The sequence below is a fragment of the Nansenia antarctica genome (assembly GCF_963989245.1).
Source record: "Nansenia antarctica genome assembly, chromosome: 2".
NCBI lineage: Eukaryota > Metazoa > Chordata > Actinopteri > Argentiniformes > Microstomatidae > Nansenia > Nansenia antarctica.
This window is the reverse complement of record NC_137675.1, coordinates 55,316,292-55,330,786: the sequence shown is the minus strand read 5'-3', so window position 1 is coordinate 55,330,786 and position 14,495 is coordinate 55,316,292. Positions and strand designations below refer to the sequence as shown.

Sequence of the window (14,495 nt, the reverse complement as noted above, 5' to 3'; positions counted from 1 at the left end):
AAGGTGAGCCTCTGGCTGAGGTCTACCCGCATTTCCCAATCCCGGGCTGCGTTCAGTGGGCCTGAGTCTGGAGGTGATGGCTTGGTCCGCTGTTTCTCCCCTTCCCGGATGAAGGTTGTTTTCCGTGGAAAGGTAGTCTGGGCATTTAGAGGCATGGCGTTGGTGGTTACCCTCTTGTGCTCAAGTTCGGCAGCCAAGCACTTTAGCACTTGGTTGTGGCGCCAGGTGTATCTTCCTTGAGTTAGACTGGTCTTGCAACCCACCAAGATGTGTTTGAGGGTTGCTGGGGCTGCACACTGGAGACAGGCTGGGTCCTCTCCATACCAGAGATGTAGGTTGGTAGGAGAGGGCAGGACATCATATGTGGCTCTGATGATGAAACTTAGCCTATTAGACTCCATGCTCCACAGCTCGTTCCACGTGATTTTCCTCCTCTCCACGCTCTCCCACTTCATCCAGCGGCCTTGCTGGGCTTGGGAGACTGCCTTGGCGCACCTGGCTTGCTTCCTCCTGGTGGCGCACCTCCTCAACCACCATCTTCCGCCGTTCGGTTGGAGTAGCCTTTTGCCATGTGGGTGTTGTTGTTTCTAAGCCAAGGCCCCCTCTGCCATGTTGGACATGCCCCACTATATCCCGGTATCTGAGGGCAGATGGCTTCCATTTCCTCCCCGTTGCTAGGATTGGAGCAGCACCTCTGACGAATGGATCCCGGGATTCTGTGAGAGTCATTTCCAGCCTTGATTTGGCACATTTGTACTCCTCCACCAGGCTTGAGATTGGTAGGGAGAGGGCTCCGTTGCCATACAGGCCTATGCTGCTAAGGCCTCTCGGCAGTCCAAGCCACTTCCTCACTTGTGCATTCACCAGTCTCTCCAGCCGGTTGGCATGGGATAGTGTGACCTCGTAGATGGAAATTGGCCACATGAGACGGGGCAGCAGTCCAAACTGAAAGCACCACAGCTTCAGCTTCCCAGGGAGAGCAGTGTTGTTGATCTGCTTGAGGCCACTGATTGTATCCTGCTTGAGTTGTTCCAACTGCTTCGAGTCTTTGAGTTCTGCGCTATACCAGCGGCCAAGGCTTTTGATAGGCTTCTCCAGAACTGTTGGTATTGGCTCGTTGTTGACGTGGAACCTCTCATTGGCGAGCTTGCCTTTGACAATGGAGATACTGTGCTAGGGCTGCAACAACGAATCGATGAAATCGATAAAAATCGATAATGAAATTCGTTGGCGACGAATTCCATTATCGATTCGTCGGGTCTTGTTCCATAACAAACATACTTCCTGTTGACGCACGCCACGCTTGTGTAGGCATCGCGAATCATAGCGAATCATAGCACTACCTATGGCCGGAAAGGGCAGAACCTATGACCGGAACCGGAAAAGTGGGAAAATCCGGTACCTACACCGGCGCGGCGGCTACATTTAAATCATGCTACTCAAAAGCCTTGAGAGTGAAGCTGTCTGCTGTCTGGACATGCTAGTGAGTTAGCTAGCAGGGTTAGCTCGCTGCTGCCGCTAGCTGACTGTCACTACGCTGCTCGTCCAGCTGTAGTCTGCGTAGCTGTGCTGATAACCAGAGCACTAACTATGTTTCTATAGAGGAGGGTTACAGCTAACTTCCTATTGTTTTATTATATAAGTACTGCTGGGCTCAGCCCTTCCATGGTCTCCTGCTCTCCATGCAAATGCGTTAGTGTGAGTTCTGGCGAAGCGTCAGCTAAATGACTGTAATGTAATGCGATAGCCAGTGAGTGTTTGCTCGCATTCATGAATTCAATATTGCATGACAAGTGTATTTAGCTAGCTGGCTAACGTCAGTGGTAGAGCAGAGGTGATAAGCTAAAGGCTAGCTAGTGGTAGCCTACCAAGCTACCCGTGAGTTAGAGTGAGGCACTGACTGTAGCCTAGCCTATTGTATGGAGTGAGAGGACACATTGCATTGTTTTGGAGCATATCTGTTATATAAAAACATTAGTGTCTTGTCTGTAGCCTATATTGCACTTTGGGTTACTGACCTTTACATTAAGCAAAGTTATTACCTAAAACAATGCATGTATTGAGCTAGAGTTCAATTACTTTATTGAAACAATCTACCGCCATAGTCCATGGCCTGTTGTTAAACCTATTTGATGTAGCAAAGCCTTTTTTATTTATATTATTTCTTATTTTGTATTAATACTTATTCATTTTGCACATGTATATGTATAGGCCTGGCTGATTTAGAAAACAAAGAAATATTTTTTTCTTTTTAAAAAAAATCCGATTAACCGAAAAAAAAATCGGCAGATTAAACGATTATCAAAATAATCGTTAGTTGCAGCCCTATACTGCGGGACTTACTGGGTTTAATCTCCATTCGTGCCCATTTGATGTTTCCCTGGAGTTTATCCAGCAGGCGTTTGGTGCATGCGTTTGTTGTTGTTATTGTCGTCATGTCATCCATGTACGCCCTGATTGGAGGAAGACGCAGCCTGCTCTTCAACCGTTCCCCTCCAACAACCCATCGGGATGCTCGAATAATGAGCTCCATTGCCATGGTAAAAGCCAGTGGAGAGACGGTGCAGCCCGCCATTATGCCTATCTCGAGGTGCTGCCAAGCAGTTGTACTGGCTTGTGCTGTAACACAGAACTGGAGGTCCTGGAAGTAGGCTTTGACCAGCCTTGTGATGCCCTCTGGGACTTGGAAGAAGTTGAACGCTGTCCACAAAATCTCATGAGGCACTGACCCGAAGGCATTGGCAAGATCTAAGAAAACCACATGCAGGTCTTTCTTCTCCTTCTTGGCCGTTTGTATCTGGTGCCAGATGACATTTGTGTGTTCCAGGCATCCTGAGAATCCACTTATCCCTGCCTTCTGCACTGAGGTGTCGACAAAGTTGTTCTTCTGCAAGAATACTGAGAGCCTCTGGGCCACAACACTGAAGAAAATCTTTCCTTCCACATTCAGTAGACTGATCTGGCGGAACTGGTCGATGGTTGAGGAATTCTTCTCTTTGGGAATCAGGATCCCTCCTGCCCTTCGCCATGCCTTTGGTATGATTCCCTTTTCCCATGCCACTTTCATTAGCTTCCAGAGGTACTTCAAGACGCCTGGACTGTTCTTATATAGCCTGTATGGAACGCCGTTGGGCCCAGGGGCTGAGGCTGTTCTTGCCCGTTTTACTGTGCTCTCAACTTCGCTCCATGTAGGGGGCCTTGTTTCCATCTGGTGCTCAGGTGGTTGGATTGGTGGCATGTCATCCGGAATGCTGGCTGGCACATGCCTCTGGTTGTCAGAGTAGGTCTTCCTCAGGTGCTCCTCTAGTTCCCTTATGGGTACTTTGAGGGTCCCCGTTTTCTCCTTGACAAAGAGGTCTTTGACAAACTTGTAGGGATCTCTGTAGAAGGCAGTCCTCGTTCGCTCTTTCTTCTTGTGTTGCTTTCTCAAGCATTCTGCTCTTCGCAGTGTTGCAAGACGCTGCTTGATGTCAGCCTGTAGTGCCTCAAGTCCTTTCCTTTCCACTTCTGTGGCCTTCTTCCACTGTTTTCTCAGGCACCTTCTTTCTTTCACAAGTCTTTCAATCTCTTGTTGTCTCCTGGACTTGAGATGGGCTGATGGTTCCTTCTGTGTCCCATGGTTCTTACTTTTCACCCCAAATCTCTCTGCTCCATAGCTGTAAATGATCTCTCCAATCTTGTCCAGTTTTCTTTCCACGCCCCCTTTCAGACCTTCTAGAAGATGGACAAGGTCTGTGTCAGTGTTTTCCCACTCCTTTTTCTGGCAGGCGTAAGGCCACAAGATTTGAGGCTTTCGTCCATTCATCTTCCTCTCCACTGCTGTCTGTGGCTGGATAGGCTCTGGACTCATGTCCGTTGATGGATCTGTGCTTGGTTGAGCTTCGTCTGGGGTTCTGATACCCTGTGGACTGTGGTGAATATCCTGCCACTGGGCTTCACTCGACTGATTTGCCCTACCTCTGAGGAAGTAGTGGTCAATGCGAGGCACCTCGCTAAGCTCTCTTAGGCACTTTTTCCTGCCCTGGTGGATCTTGAGACCCTTCTCTGATGTTATCTTTTTCCAGCCACAGATGCAGCTTTGTAGCTTGTGTCCTGCCAGTGTTGTTACTCCGTCAACTACCGTGCTGATCATTTGATTCGTTGTCATTTCCGTTCCAGGGTGTTACCGTGTGATCCGCCGATGAGTCATCTTCCGCCCCCGCTCTCGCAGACTCTAGGGGTGTTTTTCCTTTTGAACTTTTCGTAGCCATAGTTGGGTGGAACCAAGTCACTGTGTAGTGAAAGGCTCCTGCCAACACGGGTAGCTAACCCATGCCAGCCCCGTTGGGGTCTGTTCCCTCCTGTCAGCTGTCTCTTCAGGCCGTCACCAGGTCTTTCCCAGGTTGTCAGCTGCCCTTTCGCAGCGGTCACTGGTTTTGACACCAGACATCAGGATTCTTAATAGGACTGGTTGTTAAAATCCCTAAATATTCAGCACAACAATTGAGTGGAGTTGGAGATGTCCTCTTGGGTGGAGTGGAATTTGGCAATGATCACGTGGTGCCACCAGTACGACACATCTTCAGTTGTGGTCCCCGACCTCATTGGGTGTTTCGGCCAGTTATCACAAGACACCCTCTGCCGAGGTTGGTATATAATTAGTATAACTGGTACTTCAGTGGAGCCTGGTCGAGGTAGAAATCAGAGGACAAGCTCTGTGAAAGGCATGGACATAGAATGAAGAATGGTATTTTAAAAATGTGTTAGTCCTCATTGCATTCCATGCATTTACAATGAGTCGGTCCTCTGATTTCTACCTCCACCAGCCTCCCCTGATGTCATTTAGATAATCAGAGAGTAAAACAGATAGACTTCTAAATGACTTCTAAAACAGAAGTAATTCCGGCAAAACACAATAACAAAAAACAAAACTAACTAGATAAACGAGTGATAGATCTGCTAAGGGAGATAGGGACAGGAGCCACTATATGCACTGCAGAAAGTCAGCTCTCAGAAGAAAAGCAATTTGGGGGAAATATTACTTAATAAGCACTTAAAATAAGCACAACAGCAATTCTGCCAACAGAAGAGGTATATTTCCCTTGCCAAGATTATCTTACAATAAGTAAAAGATATCTTAAAACCAGTGCAGTCAGACAAAAAACAAGCATTATATTTCATCTCACTTAGCTTTACTTTTTGCAGTGTGTGTGACATGAACTGTTGGCCTTAGTGCTTGGCTGTGAAAGTCAAAGGTGAGGTCAAAGGTGAGGCCAGTACCCTTTTGAGCAGCCGCGGGGCGTCCACCTGCACCTTGCAGCGTCTCTCGGTGACCACCGTGGCGCCATCGTCGCTGTGGCGCTCGCTTAGCACCTCGCTGTCCACAAACACGGGGACCAGATGGCAGCTGGGGAACCTCCGCACGTAGGCCTGGAGTGGGGGGGTAGGGAGAGAAGAGGGGGGAGGGATAAGGAGGGAGAGAAGAGAGAGAGAGAGTGAGAGAGAGAGAGAAAGTTATGCATTGCTCACGTGACGCAACCCGAGTCATCACCAAGGGTAAATGACACTTCTAGCGACAGCCGGAAGATAAAGTGCTTGCGTTTTTTTTTTTCTGGGTCATGTACCCTCCTCCCTCTCCGATCATTCTGACCCATAAAGCAGTTGTTGTTGACTCCAGAGCTCCGGTGTAAACACATCCTAAAAAAAAGTTAATGTTTAGGTTAAGCGGCGCGTCTCAAACCGCAGCTGTAGAGGGTTCGTTTTAAAACCCTACTCTCTCTCTTTTTGCATTTATGACTTCACACATGACGGTCGGGCGGTGAGCCAGTTCCACAAGGGGGGAGGAGGTCTCCTGGTCCGTCAATATTTATGCCTAACTTGGGAGTCTGCCGTCTGGGCGGGGGGCCCTCCGGATGCCCCTCTCAGCCCAGAGAGCAAAGGGCACCAACAGTGAAGTAACTGGGTCATGTGACGCCATCAGAGTGTTGAACCAGAGTCCGTGTCTCGAGACGTGCGCCGTTTATGTAATTCCAATTTGATAAGGTTTCTGCAGACGGAAAGTCACTGGGTACATTTTGCCTGCTTCGCAAAAACAGGCTGGGTTTACGTTTCCTAAACACCCAGATGGTAACTGGATGGTAAATGGACTGACTTATATAGCGCCTTAATACAACGGCCTCTCACACACACATTCACCAACCGATGGCGGCAAGCTACCATGCAAGGCGCAGGCCCGCTCATTGGGAGCAATTTGGGGTTCAGGGTCTTGCCCGAGGACACCTCGACATGTGGCCAGCCGGGGTTCAAACCGCCGATGTGCCGACCTTGCGATCGTTACACACCGGCTCCACCTCCTGCACACACACTCACTCACACACTCACACTCACACTCACAGCCATGTGTTAATGACATGTCTGCGTTCTACACTTCACATCTCATCTCCAGATTAGCACAAGAGCGCAAAGTACCCAGCGATCTCCTACTGACAGACACAAACACTTGCCCGCCCGCCCGCCCGCCCGCCCGCCCGCACACCCACCCACCCACCCACACGTTCAATTTACATTTCAGCGCCAGCCTTTCTGAAATAAAACCATAGCTGCTGTGTGCAGCTTCATCAACACAGTGACAGACGTTGTCCAGAGGGCAACCCGATATGAATGACCCCAGCATTTACAGTTGACCACACAGCAATACCTCCAGCTGCAATGGAGGCAAAACAAATACCGTTCTATGATTGGGGCCATACTGGGCATACGTCCATCCCTCTCTCTTTCTTTCTTTCTTTCTCACTCTCACTCTCTCTCTCTCTCTCTCCCTCTCTCTCTCTCTCTCTCTCTCTCTCTCTAGCCGAGCTAAACACAAAGGACGTATACAGTACATATAACACGTGGGCTACAGTCGGATAGGCGCGGCCGCATTCATTGTCCATTGTCTCACCTAACAGTGGCCGCCTTTCAGAAAACAAAACGGGCGCTGAAATTCAGAGCCTAAATGCACACTCCTGCTATTTAGGTCTCCCATCTAGCCTCCAAAACAGAATATGTCCATTATTTGGTGCGTCTGAGTTGTTGTTTAGAGGGTCCAGCCATCGCTACAGTATAGGCATTTTTGCGGATTCTGATGACACTGCAGTGGGGTTCATTTCGGAGCGCCATTGTAGTCACAACACAGCACAGACCGCCAGCTACCCGACGCTCTGCACGTCAAACTACGCCGCCTCTCAACATGAACAACAAATGTACTACTAATATAGATATATTTAGTACATACACATGTATACACACAACACACACACACTCGCACACAAACAGGAAATTCATCAGGACGCACGCACACACAAACAGGAAATTCACTAGGACATTCCACGAAGGAGGAAATACTGTTGTCAGTGATAAGGTGTCTACCAATAGGCTAGCCCAGGACTACGGCGGAGAGAGGAGGTCAGGGAGTGACTCAGTCACGGCTGTCAGTCGGCCAAGAGGAGAGTCAGCCACTCGAAGGTCACTACAGGGGGGGGATGGGTGGATGGGGGATGGGGAAAGTCTCTCAGCTCACTGTAATCCAGGCCGCACGTACAGTTTCACTGACTGCCAGGCTGTTTACAGCTAGAAGCACCACTTTGCGTTCTAAGATACCTTTGCATATGTCTTTTAATGACTCTCTGAGTGGTTCAATGGCGGTATCTTAACAACGCTCGTATACGGCAGACATCGCTGCAACTGGTTCAACAGGATTTTCGAGTGTGTTTTTATTCCCGCAACAGCGGCAGTCTGTGAGGCCCAAAAAAAAAAAAAAAAGAGAAAAAAAAAAAATCATCACAAGGTTTCTTAACCAGGTTTGGGGACGTTACATAACCTTCCGGCTTAACAGATTTCTCCAAAGAACAAGAAACCACAGTAAAACAGAAGAGAAACTACGAATGAGGAAACAGGGATTTTTTTTTTTTTATACACAGAAAGTGTACACCGCAATTACTGAGAAATCACTCGCGTGCATTTCGACCCGAGGAACACACTCTCTAACCTTATCGATAAGGCTGTGCAGTGAACAGGTGGAGAGTTTGATAACAACAACATGTCGTCTGTGTTCTAGATTGTGCTGTACTGCAGTGTTCCTATCAGCTCCGTCAGGGGAGGCCAGCCGTGGAGGTCGCAGGCATAGCGGTCGCAGACGCAGACGGGACACAACACAACAAGGGAGGTCCTAATGACGCCCAGGGCCTAGTGCAACCAATCAGACACCGCTAAGCAGGAAGCCACAGACCAGACTAGGCCTAGGGGGGGTAGGGACAGGGGCTGGGGGTGAGGGTGGGAGGGGAGGGGGGCGGGGGGGGGGTAGAGGAGAGCAGGGTGCTTTTGAACAACCTCAAAACACTTCACACACTTCGCAACAACATCTGACTGATACCAATCTATACCCTACCAACAAAACATTCATCTATTCCTTTCTCTTTACCTAGTGCAGGAAAGAGGCACTGACCCACAGGGTACTGTATGTCCCTGACTCACAAGCCAAACCGCCCTAGGAACCCTTTGATAAAGAATAAACAAGAATAGTACATCCATAATAGGTAACCCAGGCAGACCGCCGCAGGAGGCCATAGCGTGCTCTGAACTCCAAACAGCGCGGTAATGACTTGACAGATGTGCCATATTATGGTCATATACAAGAGGCAGCATCATGGTTATCCATGGACTGTTCTTTGTTTCCTGCTGCGACCTTGTGATCCTCATTTCACAGCAGCTACAGTAGGATTTTACTGCTGACCTAGAGGCAAGAAGTCATGAGACACGTATTAGACCGTTGTTATTGCGTCCGTTCCTACCCCAAAATGACGGTCAATCAATGGCGTTTCCTGTTTATCTATGCCGTGTCAAGTGGGAACGGACATGATACAGCATGAAATCCACAAGAATGTCGCGAGGCCAAATCCACTAGAACAGTACTTGGTTTTACATTACATGTTACTACTGGAAGGAAAGCTTGTGTAATGTAATTATACTGCAAGAGGCTCACAACAGCACACAGTTCAGAACACCCATAATAGGCTATGTTCTCACTAAGGGAAAACGAGAACATATTAGGTAATGTTGCCCAGTGAGGCTGTATAGAAATCAGGTGGATGAAAAAGCGTGGGCTTGGCTCCTTAGAAACCTTTGTTTCAGCTGCACAATGACACCGGCCCAGAGTCAGACTGGACATCTGGGTCAGATTTACACAAGAGAATTCACAGCAACCTATCATGAACAGCATCATGAACACACACACACACACACACACACACACACACACACACAACACACACACACACACACACACACACACAGACACACAGACACACAAAACTCACCGCCATTATCAGCTCAAAGGATGTTTTGTAGACCCTCACAGGTGACTGGTATTGCTGCACCATGATTGTAGTTCATCCACAGGTGCTCCTCTCTGTAACCATACACACAGAGACAAACCCTCAGTTAAAGATCTAATGACACAGCACACAAGAATAGCAACAAACGGTACACAAGTCCACTTGTCATCATCATCTATTGAGCAACGGTTAGAGGAACGGGATCCAAGTGACAACAAAGAGAAATGCTGTTTCATCAGCTGCAATCAACATGGACAGCTGGGCACATAATAGACGTGTGGTGGAAATGCACTTAGTAACCCACTAGAGAAGCAGTTGATCAATGATACGGAGACAAAAGAACAAAGTCATTTGAAATGGGATATGCTGTGCATTATTTGAACTTTTAACAGCATCTCATGTATTCCTGCACTCCACTTCAATCATAATAACCATTAAGATTGTTATGCAACTCCAACATAGTTAACAGTTGAGATAAAGGTCCATTTTAGCAACTTGTCAACATCACCAATGATGTACAATTTTAAGTGTTCATGTGTTGATTGTGGCATAGTAGGTCAACGCGATATGTGACTATTATCATGTACAGGAGGAATAACATTGACAAACATTGCGCTTCTGCGATGACACGTTGACCACAAGTACAGTTGAAGTCTAACTTTACTTTCATCATCGGAGATCATAAAGATTACAGGACATAATAAAGATAAAGCTTGTGTGCCGGTAATATGTCTGCATGTTAAACCCGCAAGGCATTCTTTAGTTTCCACAATCCGATCATGAAGTCTATATTGAATTCCATGGTCACTTCGCTTCTTTCTTACAACGAAATCGCTTATTTTCGGTCCACTATGACTAGGCCTGAAACAGTACCCCCCAAACAAATAATATCGCTAAAATTACCTTAACTTACCAGATCAATGTTCACGCTCGAAGACGGGCAAATAACGTTTGTTCGCTAATCTCTCTAAATTATATAAAGTCCATCCTGATGTCTCCATGGAATAAGAAAAGAAAAAGGTCTTGAAATTCGAGTTCCGGCGAGTTGATGTGGCATGAAAACAAGCCGAACGCCGCCGACTTCCACTGTCAAGTCTTTCTACAACTCCACCCCTTTTTCAGCGCAGCACATTTGGGGTTGTTACGTATTCATTTCTTACTTATTCATTACATTCGTTTTGCAAAATGGTCAGTAGATGGTGCTAGAGATGTATTACTTAGTTACTGCATCATGCATTTCATTTTTAATACTATAAAGCACTTTGATTTGCCCCTGTTGTATGAAATGTGCTATACAAATAAACTGGCCTTGCCTTGCCTTGCCTTAGAAGTGGCATATCTTGTGCACTTATTTCCAAGAAAATAATAATCACCGTTTTGACAGTGAACTAGTTTCCTTCAATGGATTACAGGAAAACATTAGACACAGCAAATTCGACCTATTAGCAGACTACATCACTGAAGTCCTAACTCCAACCAGACTACCCATCTTTCAGTTGTTAACACAACTATAGACAATAGAATGTCACCTCTGTTTCAGTTTGGCACCACTATTTCAGTATACCCATCATTGGATTGCCTTGGTGATGACAAATCTCCCTCTCTCTCTCTCTCTCTCTCTGTCTTTAAAACAAATCTTTCTTCTTCTATCACGACGACTGCCAGTGGCCACTGCCCTGAGCAAGATTAATCTTCCTGCTACGACTGGTGGATTGACGATTCACTTGATTCACTTAGTCAAATGTATTGATTGTAAAGTCACTTTGTAATAAGGCATCAGCAGTGTTTATTACTGTAATCATAGTTATGGTGCACCCAATATCAAATAAAAAAACTATTTTGTTTGCTTGACATGGTCTTGGTCTCTCTATTATCTCTCTCTAGGCTCAACTTGGCAGAACATTGATGTGAATACTGCCATATGGAACTAGCAGGAATACGTGGCCACTGCCACTGCCTTTACTCTGGGATAATAATAATAATAATTAATAATAATTCATTGGATTTATATAGCGCTTTTCCGAGGCTCAAAGACGCTGACAATATAGGAGATACGGAAAACACAAAAACAACAAGTAACATGGAACACAGAGTCAGCGAACGGGGAGGGGTGGTAGGGACAGGGGAGGTGGTTAGGGGTAGGGGAGGCTGTATGCATATCAGGGGGGTGGCAGGGTTAGGGGAGATGGGTAGGGGTAGGGGAGGTTGTATGCGTGTCCAGGGGGGGGGTGGCCGGGATGGGGGAGATGGCTAGGGGTAGGGGAGGCTGTAGGCATGGGAGAACAGGTAGGTTTTGAGGTGGGATTTAAAAGTGAGGAGTGAGGGTGAGTCTCTGAGTGGTTGAGGGAGAGAGTTCCAGAGGCGGGGTGCAGCTCGTGAAAAGGCACGGTGACCGAAGCCTTTGAGTTTTGAGGGTGGGACAGTGAGGGGAACAATGGATGAGGATCGGAGGGTACGGGTAGGGCGGTGGGGGAGAAGGAGGTCAGTCAGGTAAGGGGGGGCCAGGCTATGGAGGGCTTTGTATTTGAGGATGAGGACTTTGAATTGGATGCGTTCTTTGATGGGGAGCCAGTGGAGAGAGTGGAGGACAGGAGTGATGTGGTCACGGGAGAGGGTGTTTGAAAGGAGGCGTGCAGCAGAGTTTTGGACCATCTGGAGTCTATGGAGGGAGCGGGAGGTGATGCCGGTGAGTAGGGAGTTGCAGTAGTCAAGGCGGGAGGAGATGAAGGCGTGGATGAGGGATTCAGCAGCGGGCTGGGAGAGGCAGTGTCTGATTTTTGCAATGTTGCGGAGGTGGAAGTAGGAGGTCTTGACAATAGAGCTGACGTGGGGATCAAATGAGAGGGTGGGGTCCAGAATGAAGCCGAGGTTGCGAGCCAGGGGGGAGGGGGTGATGGTAGTGTCGTCAATGGTGAGTGTGATGGGTCCGGTTTTATTGAGGGTGGATTTGGTGCCGATGAGGATGACTTCGGTCTTTTCACTGTTGAGTTTGAGGAAGTTGTGTGTGAGCCAGGTTTTTATTGCTGAAATGCAGTTTTCGATGTGAGATGATGGTGAACGTGCCTATGAATGATCGACCAATGCCTAAGTCTCACTAGGATAAGATCGGGGTTCTGAGATGAACCAATGGCCAACATACCAGCCCGTTCCCGCCTTCTTTCAACAACATAAAAGTTCAGGACCTACCAGGACCTCACACAGCAGCAGACCCCGGGACCCTTCTTCTGACAGAGAAAACAAACCTCTTCACCATGTCAGTGTTCCTCTGCTTCCTTGGTCTCAGCCTGGCTTTAGCTGCTGTACACTGCACTCGTGAGCCTGGCCAGAAGGGGGAGCTATACCAGGGCTCCGGCCCCATGTTTTGGTACAGCTTCAATAGCCGCTGCTACAGGTACGTTTCCACGTCACTGGACTGGGCCGACTCAGAATCATACTGTGTGAGTCAGGGGGCGAACCTGGCCTCTGTACACAGTCTGGCTGAACAGAACTTCATCAGAGACCTGATTAAGAGTCACGACCCAGCAGAGGGAAGGGTCTGGATCGGCCTGTCTGACCTCCACAAAGAGGGCAGGTGGATGTGGTCTGACGGGTCTAAGGTGGTCTTCACCCACTGGAATGGGGGTCAACCAGACAATGGACATGGCAGAGCTGAACACTGTGTGCACACAAACTTTGACTCTGAGAAGAAATGGAATGATTGGTTGTGTTCCATTACTCAGCATTTTGTCTGCGCCACGCGTAACATGTCTTGCAATACAATGTATACAATGCCTTGATCACCTAAAATCAGTTGATCACTGTAAAAGGATAAAGTTTGTACCACAATGAGCCTTGTAAGTATTTTCATTATAATTTTCATTATAATTTGTTGATCATGTACAGTACCAGTAAAATGTTTGGATACACTTCCCCATTGTATGCCGATATTAAAACTATAAAGTATAGGCTAGATAGTATGGATGTATTCATTAGCTTAGCTGTAAAATGGCCATTAGATGGAGCTAGAGATGTATTACTTTGTTACTACATTATGTTGCCGAGGAGTAGCTTACAAAGGAATCACCAGTGTTCATCACCTGTTTGACAGTGGACTAGTTTCCTTCAATGGATTACAGGACAACATTAGACACACTATATGCCAAGCAGCTATAAGGTGAACACTAGTTATTTTAACTTTGAGATTATACAAATAACTATCTTGAGATAGCCTTGGGATTGCAGAGTGAAAATCAAGTTGTAAACAGCTATGGTCTAAGTAGCTTCAGTTTTGACCTAGAGACCATTACAGAGGTGTAGAAATGTTACATTCTCTAGTGAACCTAATTCTTGACACTGTCTTGACTGGAAACACATAGAACTCGTAGAACTACCCCCTACCTCTGCCCTTTAATGAATACCCCATTGGTTTTCAATAATAAAGAAACTTTCCCTTCTTAGTGAAAGAATAAAAAGTCACAGTTTCTCCTGTTTTGAATCACATCATACTAAGAACAAGTTCATTTGGCTGTAGGAAAATCAAGGTTGTAAAACAATGTTGTATGAACATACCACTGTGTTGTCAAAGAAGTTATTGAGAAGAAGTTCTCTAGCTCCAGGATATAGGGGGCTTCAGGCTACAGCTGAGTCTGCAGTGCCCCCCCCCTTCTCTGGTCCTCCCCCAGCCTGGCCCCCTCCACACCAAGCCTTCTCCCCCCCCCCCCCCCCCCCAGCCTGGCCCCCTCCACACCAAGCCTTCTCTGGCCACCCCCCCCCCAAGCCTGGCCCCCTCCACACCAAGGCTTCTCTGCCCTCCCCGCCCCCCAGCCTGGCCCCGTTCACACCAAGCCTTCTCTGCCCCCCCGCCCCCAGCCTGGCCCCCTCCACACCAACCCTTCTCTGCCCCCCCCCCAGCCTGGCCCCCTCCACACCAAGCCTTCAGATGCAGCACTTGGAGGGGTGCATTCAAAGCTGCTGCATCAAAGATGATCTAGCAAAAGGCATTCGGATAGAGCAAGGGACAGACAGGAAAGGGTTTAGAGACCCTCTCGCAAAAGGTGAACAGACATAACATGTCCTTGTTTTGGCAGTGAGCGTCTGTTATCTGCACACCCCAGTCTTCTGATCTTTTTGGAAAGAAGTTGCGCCATCTTTGGCATCCGTTAGGAA

At 47.7% G+C, this 14,495-nt stretch overlaps 1 protein-coding gene across 2 annotated transcripts in view; it reads right to left on the bottom strand.

Moving 5' to 3' along the window:
* sec14l1 (SEC14-like lipid binding 1) overlaps positions 1–10,397 on the bottom strand; it is a 24,678-nt gene extending 14,281 nt beyond the window's left edge. The window contains exons 1-3 of one of the 2 annotated variants that reach the window (XM_080524829.1): positions 10,264–10,397; positions 9,333–9,424; positions 5,260–5,409 (exon numbers count right to left, since the gene is read on the bottom strand). In XM_080524829.1, coding sequence (XP_080380955.1) covers positions 5,260–5,409; positions 9,333–9,395 — 213 coding nt within the window. In that variant the 5' untranslated portion in view covers positions 9,396–9,424; positions 10,264–10,397. Of the gene's footprint in view, positions 1–5,259; positions 5,410–9,332; positions 9,425–10,253 lie in introns of both variants that reach the window. The other variant, XM_080524830.1, reaches the window with a different exon arrangement.
* Positions 10,398–14,495: the final 4,098 nt, after the last annotated feature.